Here is a 12406-nt window from a genome sequence, read left to right as displayed (position 1 = left end):
GCTTTCTCAGGTTGCAAACCTGCTCCTTCAGGGGGAATAGAACCCTTCTCAGACTAGGCCATTCAGTTCCATGATCTGTATCAGCTCTACCCAACTAAAAATATCACCTGGATTGAGCTTCAGTTTATTGGCCTACGTTCAGCCCATTATCATGCCCTTGTTACATATTCTAATAATGTATGAGAAATGTGATGCCAGTGTCTTGTAGATGACAGACTATATCTGGAGTAAAGCTGACTGGGAACTAATATTGAATAGTGCTGTATTTTTTTCTGCACTCCCGACTGTCCCACCTAGACAGAGTATCATCATCTGCATTGTTTCAGGTGATGTTCGAAATGACATGTATGTCACCCTGGTCAATGGAGAGTTCGATAAAGGGAAGAAGAAGACTCCCAAGAATGTGGAGGTCACCATGTCCGTCCATGATGAAGATGGCAACCTTCTAGAGGTAGGGAAGGGGTTTTGGGACAGTTGGGTGATAGAAATGTTGAAGCGCATATGTGAGGGGCCTCCCTAGCAGCTAGAATGAAGTTGTATGTGTATGTAAAGTGCCATCAAGTTGTATCTGACTTATGGTGACCCCATAGGGTTTTCAAGGCAAGAGACTTACAGAGGTGGTTTGCCATTGCCTTCCTTTGCATAGTGACCCTGGTAGTCTTTGGTGGTCTCCCATCCAATTACTAACCAGGGCTGGCCCTGCTTAGCTTCTGAGATCTGACGAGATCAGGCTAGCCTGGGCCATCCAGGTCAGGGCAGAATGAAGTTACCCAGTACTAATAACTGTGGCAAGTGAGCATATGGCTTAGTAAAAGAAGGTAATTCTTCACACAGTGACGGGTAACTAATGGCGTTTGCTATACGAGATGGGAAGATAGCCACTAGTTTAGCTGGCTTTAAAAAAGCATAAGACAGACTCATGGAGGAGAGGCCTATCAACAGCTGCTGCTAAAAGGTACTCTGAGTCCAGAGTCAATATACCTCCAAGTATGAGATGCTAGGTGCAGACAGTGCATAGGCCTATTGCATTCATACCCTGTTTATAAGCTTTCCAGAGGAATTTGGGTGAGTGATGCAGAACTGAACATTGACCTGGATGGCTTTTCAAACTCATCCATCAGGGAAGGTTTCTTATGCTCATGCCCACCTCTTTATTTTTTCCCTGTGTAATCTAGAATGAAATGATGAATATGAATACTGTGCTTCAGCTGAGGATGGAGTGAGGGGGGTGTCACAGTTCCTAGGTTTCCATGACAGCTGAGTTTATTTAATTTTGAACTGGAGCTATCATGAATTCTCATGATGGTCAGGCAGCCAACAAAACCTCCACTTCTGATGTTGGCCCATCTTATACCCATCAGACTCTCCCTTTTAAGGCTGAGACGGATCAATAGCGCATCCAGCCAGTTGGCTTAGTTTTCTTGAAAGATTTCCATTAGCTGAGCCAGCACCAGTTGCAGCAATGAGTTTCAAGGTCACATTTTTGATGACTAAAATGGTAGTCAGTGCGCTAGCCTCAGCAAGTGAATCATGTAGAATTCGTAGTTCTGCACTGTGTGTTTTGGACACCCTTAGAAAATCCTAAAGCGTCTCAGCCCATGACTCATGATAGTGAAATATTGCTGTCACATGCCGAAGATGGTCTTTTATTTGTTTCTTTTTATTTATTTATAACATTTACATCCTACCTTTCTCCCTGTTTGGGGCAATGCAGGTGGCTAACAAGTAAAACAAGCACAATAAAAATCCATCATAAAACCAATTAAGAATCAGAGCTAAGCAAGGTAAAACATAAGGGAGAAAGGAGGGATCATTGAGGAAACACCAGATAAAATGAAAAAGTCTTTACTCAGTGGCAGAAGACAATGATAGAGAGGGACAGATATTCCAGACAAATGTTGGTGCCGTGACTGAGAAGGATTTCTCTTGGATTGCCGGCCGTCTAGCCTCAGAAAGTAGGAATACCCTAAATAGAACCTCAGAAGATGACAGTAGAGATTGGGTAAGCTTGTATGGGAGTAGGTGGTCCTTAAAGTATGCTGGTCCCAAACGGTATAGGGCTTTAAAGGTCAACACCTTGCATTCACCAGAAACAAATTGGAAACCAGCATGGATGGACCAAGGTTGGAGTGATATGGTCCCTACAACCCACTCCAGTCAACATCTTGGCTGCAGCATTTTTTTTCCTCCCTGCATGAATTGATTGTCAACATCTGTGATCTGGTTCTTTTTCTTTCTTTACCTCCTTTCTTTTTTGTTCGTTGTTTCTTTCTTGTGTCGTCCAAAGAAAGCTATCCATCCAGGGGCTGGTTACGAAGGTATCTCTGAATACAAGTCAGTTGTCTACTATCAAGTCAAGCAGCCATGCTGGTATGAAACTGTAAAGGTGAGATTGTGTATTGAGGCTCACTGAGTAATGGTGGTGTCAGCATTGTTATGTATTTCCCCTGTGGTGTCACTCTGATGTTGGTGTACACATTGTCTGGGAAACCGCAATTGTGAGACGAATCTGGCAATGCAATGTTCGCTTATTTTGTCATTATAATGATTAAGGTACTTCTCCACTGGCTAGAAATGTGACATTAGGTCCCATGTAAGTCAAGATACACTGGCTACTAGAAAAGCCTGAAAGCAAGATCTTTATATATCTATAGAACCATGAAGTGTTTGTGCAAATTGGTGTTACTGCCATAACAGCTAAAAACATGATGATGCATGGACAGACCAAGCCATTCTGATATCCAGAAAAGTATAAAAATTTGACATTTTAAGGTTAAGTAAAGTGTGTCATGGGATGGGCTGTGGGAGTTCTCGTGCTCCTTTACATATTTGAATCACTCGTTGTTGGGGTTTAATATTTCAGTATAGCAGCCAGGAACATGCACCAGTTCTGGCTGCGTGCAAACAGAAATTGCTACAGGGAAAATCCTTCAGTGAGTTATTAGAACTTGATCAAAATTAAGCTAACTGAATGAATAAATAAATGGTATTCATTAGACATATTCTGGGTCCAAAATTAATCCAGATTCTATAGATGGACACATAAGGAATCATGTCCTTGTTGTTCACCATGACCATCTGCAGATCTATACTTTGCAGAGTGTAAATATGATGTATATGTTGCAGATGAAACCGGACAAATCTTTCCTGCTTGAATATCATAGAAAATTGATTCTCGTCAGGGCTCTCTTTCGATTTATATTCAGTAGTTTTGCAATGGAAAAATTAAGCTTGTCCTAGATTCCAAGCATTATAGTCTGTGATGAATGTGATGGCTTTGGACAAGCCAACTTGGATACTTTATTATTATCCCTTATTTAAAAGCAGGAAATCATATGCTGCATCTGAGATTCGCATAAATATAAATTGCTAATCTCTAGTATATGGTTCGCCAGCAGGCTTAGTATATATTTCATCAAGCAGTTGAAGTTGTGTTGGAATAATGGCCAGGTTTTCAGGTACAGCTCACAAATCACATTGCTGGTGGCAGAAATGCAAATCTTCGCACTGTTGACTTGGGCTTCTTAAATCTTGTGCTGCATGGGGAATGGGGTTTGATTTATATCCTGCCTTTTTATTGCTATGCTCAAGGTAGCTAGTAACATTACTGTTATGCAGTTAAAACAATTTGTTACCAAACGAAGAAGGAAAAAAGGAATGGTATGGAAGATGTTTCTTGGTGGAAATTCAGAGATCTGGATTTAGCCACTCTCTTGGATGTAGTTGTTGCAAGGTCAATAGCTCTAAAAGCTAGGTTAGCTTGACAGAGTGACTGGCCCAGAGCTACCCAGTGAATTTCATGACAGAGGGAGAATCTGAGCCTGGAGCTCCAGAATTCCTGCCATTAAAACCACTATGCCGCACTCATTCCATTTGCCACAATCCCAGCAATTGTGTGCCTTCCCCCACCCCATATTCACATCCAGTAAATTCACACAATATGGACACTGGTTTTTTGTTTTTGTCATCACACATGTTTTGTACGTGGTTGTCATTTACATAATGATCTCTTGCTGTCATATGACATGTAGGTATCCATTGCAATAGAAGAGGTTGGCCGCTGCCATTTGAGGTTCACCTTCCGTCATCGCTCATCACAAGAATGTAAGTACTTGATAACCAAGGCCAAGAAAAACTGTCCACTTTTTAAGCTCGATGCAATCAAGGGCTTGTTGAGGTCAAAGATTTGATTAACAATTATATTACAGTTACTGTTAATAGCATTATTACATTGTTTTCGCCGTCAAGTCATAGCAGACTTATGGTCTTAAGGCAAGAGATGCTCTGAGGTGGTTAAGGCAAGAGATGTTCAGAGGTGGTTTACCATTGCCTGCCTCTGCATCATGCCCCTGGTATTCCTTGGAGGTTTCCCCATCCAAATACTTGCCAGGGTTGAGACTGAGAGCATGTGACTGGCACAAGGTCACCCAGCAAGTTTCCATGGCAGAGTGGGGATTCGAACCTGGGTTTCCCAGATCCTAGTCTGACACCTTAACCACTACACCATGCTGGCTCTCATCATTACATTGCATAATGTTGGTAAAATAATATCTTTCCAATACAGAGAAGTGTCAGTGTGATTCTGGGTGATTATTTCAGCATTTTTTTTTCCTTTTCCTGCAGCACGAGATAAATCTGAGAAGGCTTTTGGAATGGCCTTTGTGAAGCTGATGAATGCAGATGGTACTACCCTACAGGATGGCAGACATAACTTAATAGTTTACAAGGTACCCTTTTTTCCTGGGATTGTGGGGGAAGAACTGTGGTGATACAGTTGCTCTCATGATGGAATTTCTTTATGTCCCTGTAAAGTTCAGCATTCCATAAACAAAACCAATGGAATCTGGATTGGTTGTATTTAAGATTGTAGGGTTTTAATCGTGTGAAGTTTACTTTCTTTGTTCAACCCACAGGGTGAGAACAAGAAAATGGAAGATGCTAAATGCTATTTAATGTTTCCTGGCACCAAAGTGGAAATGGAAGATAGGGATGGTCCTTCTGTCAAGCATCAGCCTCACATCACCAACTTTACTCCAACTAAAGACAGCACCAAGGACAGCTTTCAGATTGCCACTCTCATCTGCTCTACGAAGCTGACGCAGAATGGTAAGATTTGCTGCTGACAGAACAGGGGAAATGCAGAGATGGGGTATCCTAAATCATTACAAGCAGGGCTGTTGTTCATTTAAAGAGGCCTTGTTTTGGGGGAGGCAGCCTCCACACATGGGTGCTAAATAGCAGCGTTCCAGATCCTTTACTTGGCACGCAAGCCCAGTTCTCTGCCGAAGGGCTGGGGTGAGGTGCTGGAGCATGAATTGCCCCCCACCCCCATGTGTCTGGCCAAGTACAGCCCGTCTCTCTCTCCCCTCACCTCTGTTCGCCCAAACCCAGCATCCTCACTGGTAAACGCTGTAGAGGTTTTGACCCATTGGACCAAAGAACACACCTTCCTTAACTGATTGATCATATATTAATCAGTTTGTTCTTGTGTGCATATGAATAAAACAATTGCTGGGGGGGGGGGGGAAACACAATCTTTTTTGTAAATGTATTTAAAAATAATTAACAATTTGTTTCAAGATCTGCTTCCCAGTTAATTGGGAAGCACTTTTTAAAAATATCCTAATGTTTTTTTAATGTATGAATCAACTAAACACCGCAGCCCTCGTTGCTTGTATGAATAGTCTGTTATGTTTATACTTAATGTAGATTCAAATGCTGAGAAAATGTGTGATCTTCCTGAGACTGTAATTCAAAAGAGAGGGTCACTTTTCTGAGCACTCTCCCAAGTAGTCAACTCCCTTGCCTGAAAAGCTAAACTGTCTGAGACTTAACTAGGCTGGGCCGTTGTCCCTGTTTGAACTCTCTTTGCAAAAGCAACAAGCCATGTATGTGGAGAAGCATTCTACTGTGTGCTGCCTCTTTGTAGTCTGAAGGATGCAGGCCCAGAATGATTGCACCTTTCCCCAACATTTTTTGCTGTGTGTTGGCATGGTCCCAGGAGAATGCTTTTCCTGCCAGTTTGGCTCTTGTACTATTGATGGCATCAAGATGTGCCTGCAGCACAGTGAGATGGGAGCTTGAATCTTGGTGAGCAACATCACTCTTTGCTAGGGTTGCCAACCTCTGGTACTAGCTAGAGATCTCCTGCTATTACAACTGATCTCCAGCCAATAGAGATCAGTTCACCTGGAGAAAATGGCCACTTTGGCAATTGGACTCTATGGCATTGAATTCCCTCCCCAAACCCTGCCCTCCTCAGACTCCACCCCCAAAAGCCTCCCGCCGGTGGCAAAGAGGGACCTGGCAACCCTACTCTTTCCTCCTTGCTACTTTGGATCTCATTTTCCCATTCTGAATGAGAGTTAACATGGAATTTAAAGCTTCCTTTAAATGCTTCTCCAAACTCAGCATTTGGCTTTGTATATTGGATGTGCTGTTCCGTTATAAATCAGGTTCAATTCCAGGCTAGGTCTGCAGTTTTCCAAGTCACAGATGCCTAGTCATGATGTTAAATGGCATCTATCTAAATCCTCCAGACTGTCTTGAAAGCCTCACTTGTCATTTCTTGCTGAAACTGTTGCCTGCAGAAGCCTATTGAATGGTGGGATAGTCAGAGTCCAGCCAGCAGTACTCTATTTTGTTGACAGGGGAAAGGATCCACAGCTGTGTGGTGTTCTCAAGATAAAGGAGGCAAAGCCGTTCATTGAGACGGCTCTCAATTTCATCCATCAGCTTGGAAGTAGGGATTGCTGCTAGGGTTGTCTACCTCCGGGACAAAGGTTGTCTCTGCAATGTTAAGGGATAGGCCCTTTGCTTTCATTAAATCTGAGCTCCTTTAATAGCTACTGAGATGACAGATGCTTTGCAAGCGCAGATTGTCCCGATAGTGGTGCACTGATGAGAGAAACTGAACCTACCCAAGTTCTGTCTCCTGTAACAGGGGCCCAGCTCTGTGTTGAGTTGGGCTGCCCCACTCTTCTTTCCCTTGCAGCTGCCTGAGATGCAGTGGCTGGACACAGGTGGGGTATGGGCCCCTCCCAGGTCTGTTCCCAAGAGTGATGAAAACGGGGCTGAGAAATCGTGGGGACAGAAGTTGCATCTCATTTAGCAACTGCCTCTGCCTCCTTTGAGAGGCTGCTGCCCACTCTGAAGTTAGAACAGTGTTTTGTGCAGATTCTTCAGCAACAGGAGGTTGCTTGGCCAAAGGGGTCACCTGAGGGGCACTGCCTACCCCTGCCCCACCCCAGTTCCTAAAGCAGAGGTGAGAGAAGTAAGTTAAGAACTTTACAACGGACCACTTTTGGCAGTGAACGAGACTTGGTCCTCTGTTCACACAGTAGCCCTCCATGAATCCAGAAATAACCATCACTTCACTCTCTGTTTTGGTCTTTGACTGTTGCAGGAAACTCTTCTGTGTTGCTTGTTGATCTGTCTCTAATTTGTTTTTTCCTGTTTTTTTGTCCTTGCCAGTTGACTTACTGGGGCTGTTGAACTGGCGTTCAAACTCCCAAAACATAGGACACAATCTGAAGAAGCTAATGGAAGTAGATGGAGGAGAGATTGTTAAGGTACACAATGCAATCAGTTTTTGAAAACATTTGTGAATGCGCCTGAAGGTTCTTGCTAGCATCTCATTCTTGCTTCAGTTTTATTCCCATATGCATGATGGCTCCAAGACCAAAGAAGAGGGAAACATACGAAGGGTTGATCTAACTAGCCAGTGTCTGACCTGTTTTTAAAGAAGCCAAGCTGGTCAGTTATTTGGGGATTACCCCTCTATGGCATAGACATGGCTGTAACATAATTGGCATCATGATACATTATACTGTTTGCAATTAATGTGCCACTTTACAATGTATGAGCTAATCTAGAGTTAGGAGAAACAAAAATGAAAGTGGTGGTGGTGCATGCGATTTGCAGGATCAAGGTATTGTGGTATTGTGCTGTCACATTGTTCAGGGAGCTGTCAGTATCCTTGGAAGTATGAGAGCTCTGATGTGCTTGATTATCCTGATATGGGGAGTGCCCCCTAGACATAAACTCACTCACAGAAAGAGAGAGGACTGCCATGTTTAAAAGGATGCATTTCAGCAATTAAGCTTCCTTTGTCATGGTAATCCCAGCTGGTTTTAAATATTTCAGCAGCGCCAGTGTCTGGTTCCTAAAAAGGTATGGAACTCCTAAAGACTTTCTCGCCTTCATGAGTTCTTAAAAAGGTAGGGAAATGGAACTCCAGAAACTGCAGCAAAATAATTTTGCCCCCCGTTTTTTCTGTCTCTAGTTCTTACAAGATACGCTTGATGCACTTTTTAACATAATGATGGAGATGTCAGATAACGAATCCTATGACTTCCTTGTATTTGATGCTCTGGTGAGTTGCTATGTCTCATCTACGTGTCCCTCATTAGATCTTTGTCAGCGCTGTCACCAAATACAATCTGCCAGTTCCAGGGTTTTTCCAGGTGTTCTTATGTGGAAGTCCAGGAGGTGTGGAAATCAAGCTGTTAATTGTTTTTAAGAGGGTCTTTTCTGTTATGGTACAATTTGTTTTCCATCTCTTTCTTTAATTCAGGCATGAGCTTGAGCACCTCAGTGTGACATATAAGTCAAAATGGAGGAGCAAAATGGGTTCTGATGGTTTTTTCAGCTCATGGTGTCCATCTCTCCTTTCCAATAGGTATTTATTATTTCTTTGATTGGAGACATCAAGTTTCAACACTTTAATCCTGTCCTTGAAACTTACATCTACAAACACTTCAGTGCCACCCTGGCCTATGTGTAAGTGTTCAGTTTACTTGTTGCTGACAGTGTTTCTTCCTACAGATGACTAACTGCATGCTTATCATGTGCTTCAGACTGTGCTCTTGTGTCTGTTCTTGGCAACTACACAGCAAGGCTTTGCTGAAGAAGAATCTCTAAGCTTGAATGGAGCATCAGGACACTTTTATTTGGAAAGGGTGTTGAACAAAAGGAGCATTAACAAATGTAAATAGATGACTGTAGTGCCTGGGGCCGGCCTTGAAAATAGCCTGAAAGCTTCAATGGGTCCAAAATGCATCCGCCTATTGATTGACAGATATAAGCCACTGTGATCATTTGAAGCATCTATATTGGTCTCATTCACTTATTGGCACACTTGCATTGGAGTTGGTTAGCCCTGCTCCAAATGCCAGTGGCTGATAAACTTAGGTAGTCTTCGGAAAGGAGTAGGGCTTTTTCTGTGGTGGCCCAAGATCTGTGGTGGGCTTCCATCTGAGTATAGCTTTAGATGGTGTGCAAAGTTGCTATTTTTTTGTGGGAGAGTGAAAGAACATCCATTTAGGCCTGGTTTTGGAGAACAGATGAAGGGCTGATGAGAAAGTTTTGGTTCTGTTCTTTGGTTCTTCTGCTCTGCTTCTGTGAGACTCACTGCTGTTGGTTATTTAATCACTTGAGGGGCTTTATATCTATGTTCAAAGGATTGATCTTGCCCTGACCTAGATGGCCCAAGCGAGCCTGATCTCATCAGATCTCAGAAGCTAAGAAGGAAGGGTCCTGGCTAGCACTTGGATGGGAGACCACCAAGGAATGCCAGGGTCACTATGCAGAGGAAGGCAATGGCAAACCTCCTCTGTTAGTCTCTTGCCTTGAAAACCCTACTGGGTTGCCATAAGTCGGCTGCGACTTGATGGCACTTTACAGACACAAGGGTCTGATCTTACATAATCCAGCTGGTGAAGGGTCTAGGAGTTTAGTATAATCATATGGCAATTTCAGAGTCGCTTGGTGTTCATGCTGATGTACATATTGTGTGCATATGCATTACTTGTTTATTTAAAACATTTATATACTGCTTTTCCAAAACTAACTCCAAGCAGTTAACAAAAGAAGAAATCAAATACAATTAATACATTGCTGGTTGTGGATTTAGCTTATTCAAGACAGTTAAAAATACTTGACATGAAAATGGCCCAATGGTGCCGCAACCTAGAACAGGCCTATTTGTTGAGAGAAGCTGCTGAGATAGGCCTAAACTCTGAAACTCCAGAAGAATGAGCCAGTAGCATGAATTGGGCACACTGCTCAGAAAGAATAGGCTCAAGGACTGATGCTCCAGTTCCCAGGTACTGGAGCTGCTGCCACTCAGCTCCATCTGCCTCTTGCCTTTAGTAGCAGTGGGTTCAAAACTAGGCCTCAGGTCCACCAGAACAATGCCTGAAAGCAATTTCAGCTGCTCTGTCTTTCTCTGTGGCTCTTGTGCCTTTTCAGCCAGGTGACCCTTGACTAAAAAGCACCAGGTGGAGAGGCTCACCTCTGCAGAGAAGCGATTTCATCCCCCTACCACTTCAGTTTCTTGCATGCTTGTTTTTCTGCTGAGACCCATCTGGAGTTGAAGAGGTTTCCTAGATAACAGTGCAACAAAAAGGAATATCTAATTCATGGAAGGCAAATTGAAAGATGCATTCTGGTGAGGCAGCCTGGGTTCCTTGTCAGTCTCCCTGCTCACCCTTCACAAGGTTGTAATGGGACATGAACCCATCTCTCCTCCCCCACCTGCTCACATTGTGTGAGTGTGTCACATTGTGTGAGTGTGTGTGTTAAGTGCTGTCAAGTCGCTTCTGAGTCATAGCAACCCTATGAATCAGTGTCCTCCAAAATGTCCTATCATTAACAGCCTTGCTCAGGTCTGGCAAACTGGGGGTCGTGGCTTTTGGTGGAAAGGTAAACCAAAGCACCCACTTGCAGATCACCCCCGGGGGAGCGATGTTTGTCAGCTTGCGCTTTGTATTTACGTTTGGCCCGGTCGAGGTTGCTAACGAGCCAGGGCCAAGTGGTACGGAGGGCGTGTGCCCAGGAGGCAATGTCGGGGTTCCCCTCCCCCTCTACATCATCTGTAGGAGCGATGGGACTGAAATCTTGTCCATACACAGCAAAAAACGGGCTAAAACCTGTGGATTGATGCATGGCATTATTGTAGGCATATTCTGCTAAAGGTAACAGTTCCACCCAGTTATCCTGGTGGTAGTTAACATAACAACGCAAATAACATTCAAGTACAGCATTGACACGTTCAGTTTGACCATCAGTTTGAGGATGGTATGCACTAGACAATCCCTGTTCCACCCCCACCAACTTGAGGAAAGCTTTCCAAAACTTAGAAACGAAACCACTTCCGCGGTCACAAATTATTTTACGCGGAAACGAATGTAAACGAAAGATATGCGTCACGAAGAGGCGGGCCAGTTTCTGAGCAGAGGGGATCCCTGCGCATGGAATCAAATGTATTTGCTTAGAAAACAAATCAGTAACAACCCACAACACAGTTTTACCCCCACTGAGAGGGAGATCAGTCATGAAGTCCATAGCAATCACTTCCCAAGGTCTGCTGGGCGTTTCAAGAGGTTGTAGCAGTCCCGGGGGTTTGCCCTGCGATCGTTTCGCAGCGGCACAAACGGGACAGCTGCGGATGAAGGAGTCAATGTCGGAACGCATTCCCCCCCACCAGAACTGTCTGCGCAATAAGTGAAGGGTCTTCAGAAACCCAAAGTGCCCAGCTGTTTTGGCTCCATGAGCTAAATGTAAAACGTCCTTCCGGAGAGCTTTGGGTACATACAATTTTGAGTCTTTGTACCAGGACCCCCCTTGTTCCAAAACACCAGGAGGTAGGGTATGAGCGGAACGTTCTAAAAGGCACTGGTCCCGAAGGACAGTTAAAAAGGATTCGGAGATGGGGATTTTGGAGGGAGCCCCCCCGTCGGTCATGGAGATCTGAGAAACAGTTATAGGGCTAGTGCTTACGTGCGGCGGCGCGCAGACTGCAGGCGGCTGAGCGGTCGGAGGGGTAGGAGGGGCGGGAACTCCGGTCTGTTGCGGTGGCGGCTGGGCAGCCGGTTGGGCTGGCGGAGCTTGCGAGTTAGGGAAGGTGTGCTGATGCTGGGATCGGGTTTGCACAGCCAGCATAGGTAGGGCCCCACGTTGCATAGGGGTGAACAGAGAGTTGGTGGGTCTTTCGAGTTTTACCGGATATTGTGGTAAACGGGAGAGGGCATCCGCGAGAACGTTCTGCTTCCCAGGGACGTGCTTCAGGGTGAAACGGAACTGAGCAAAGAACTCCGCCCACCGTTGTTGTTTCGCCGATAGCTTATGGGACCCCGTGAGGGCAGCTAGATTTTTGTGATCGGTCCAAACTTCAAAGGGTACTTTAGACCCTTCCAAGAATTGCCGCCATAAAGTCAGTGCATGATGAACTGCAGAGGCCTCTTTCTCCCAGATGGGCCAGTTTAATTGAGCGTGCGCAAATTTTTTTGAAAAGTAAGCGCAAGGGTGAAGAAGACCGTCCGGTCCTTGCTGGAGGAGAGCCCCTCCCATGGCTACATCGGAAGCATCGACTTGCACAATGAACATTTGATTTGGGTCTGGGTGC

The 12406-nt window shown here is 44.5% G+C and overlaps 1 protein-coding gene across 2 annotated transcripts in view; it reads left to right on the top strand.

Annotated features, from left to right (window-relative positions):
- The window catches only part of DOCK5 (dedicator of cytokinesis 5), a 143439-nt gene that overhangs the window by 72068 nt on the left and 58965 nt on the right, over positions 1-12406 (top strand). For both annotated transcript variants that reach the window (XM_056860411.1, XM_056860412.1), the window contains 8 exons: positions 327-451; positions 2288-2386; positions 4032-4104; positions 4624-4727; positions 4914-5106; positions 7474-7571; positions 8285-8374; positions 8681-8781. In XM_056860411.1, coding sequence (XP_056716389.1) covers positions 327-451; positions 2288-2386; positions 4032-4104; positions 4624-4727; positions 4914-5106; positions 7474-7571; positions 8285-8374; positions 8681-8781 — 883 coding nt within the window. The remainder of the gene's footprint in view (positions 1-326; positions 452-2287; positions 2387-4031; positions 4105-4623; positions 4728-4913; positions 5107-7473; positions 7572-8284; positions 8375-8680; positions 8782-12406) is intronic.

This window comes from Euleptes europaea, chromosome 14 (assembly GCF_029931775.1).
Source record: "Euleptes europaea isolate rEulEur1 chromosome 14, rEulEur1.hap1, whole genome shotgun sequence".
NCBI classification, from domain to species: domain Eukaryota; kingdom Metazoa; phylum Chordata; class Lepidosauria; order Squamata; family Sphaerodactylidae; genus Euleptes; species Euleptes europaea.
The sequence above is the reverse complement of the archived record's forward strand: the minus strand, read 5'-3'. Positions and strand labels throughout refer to the sequence as shown.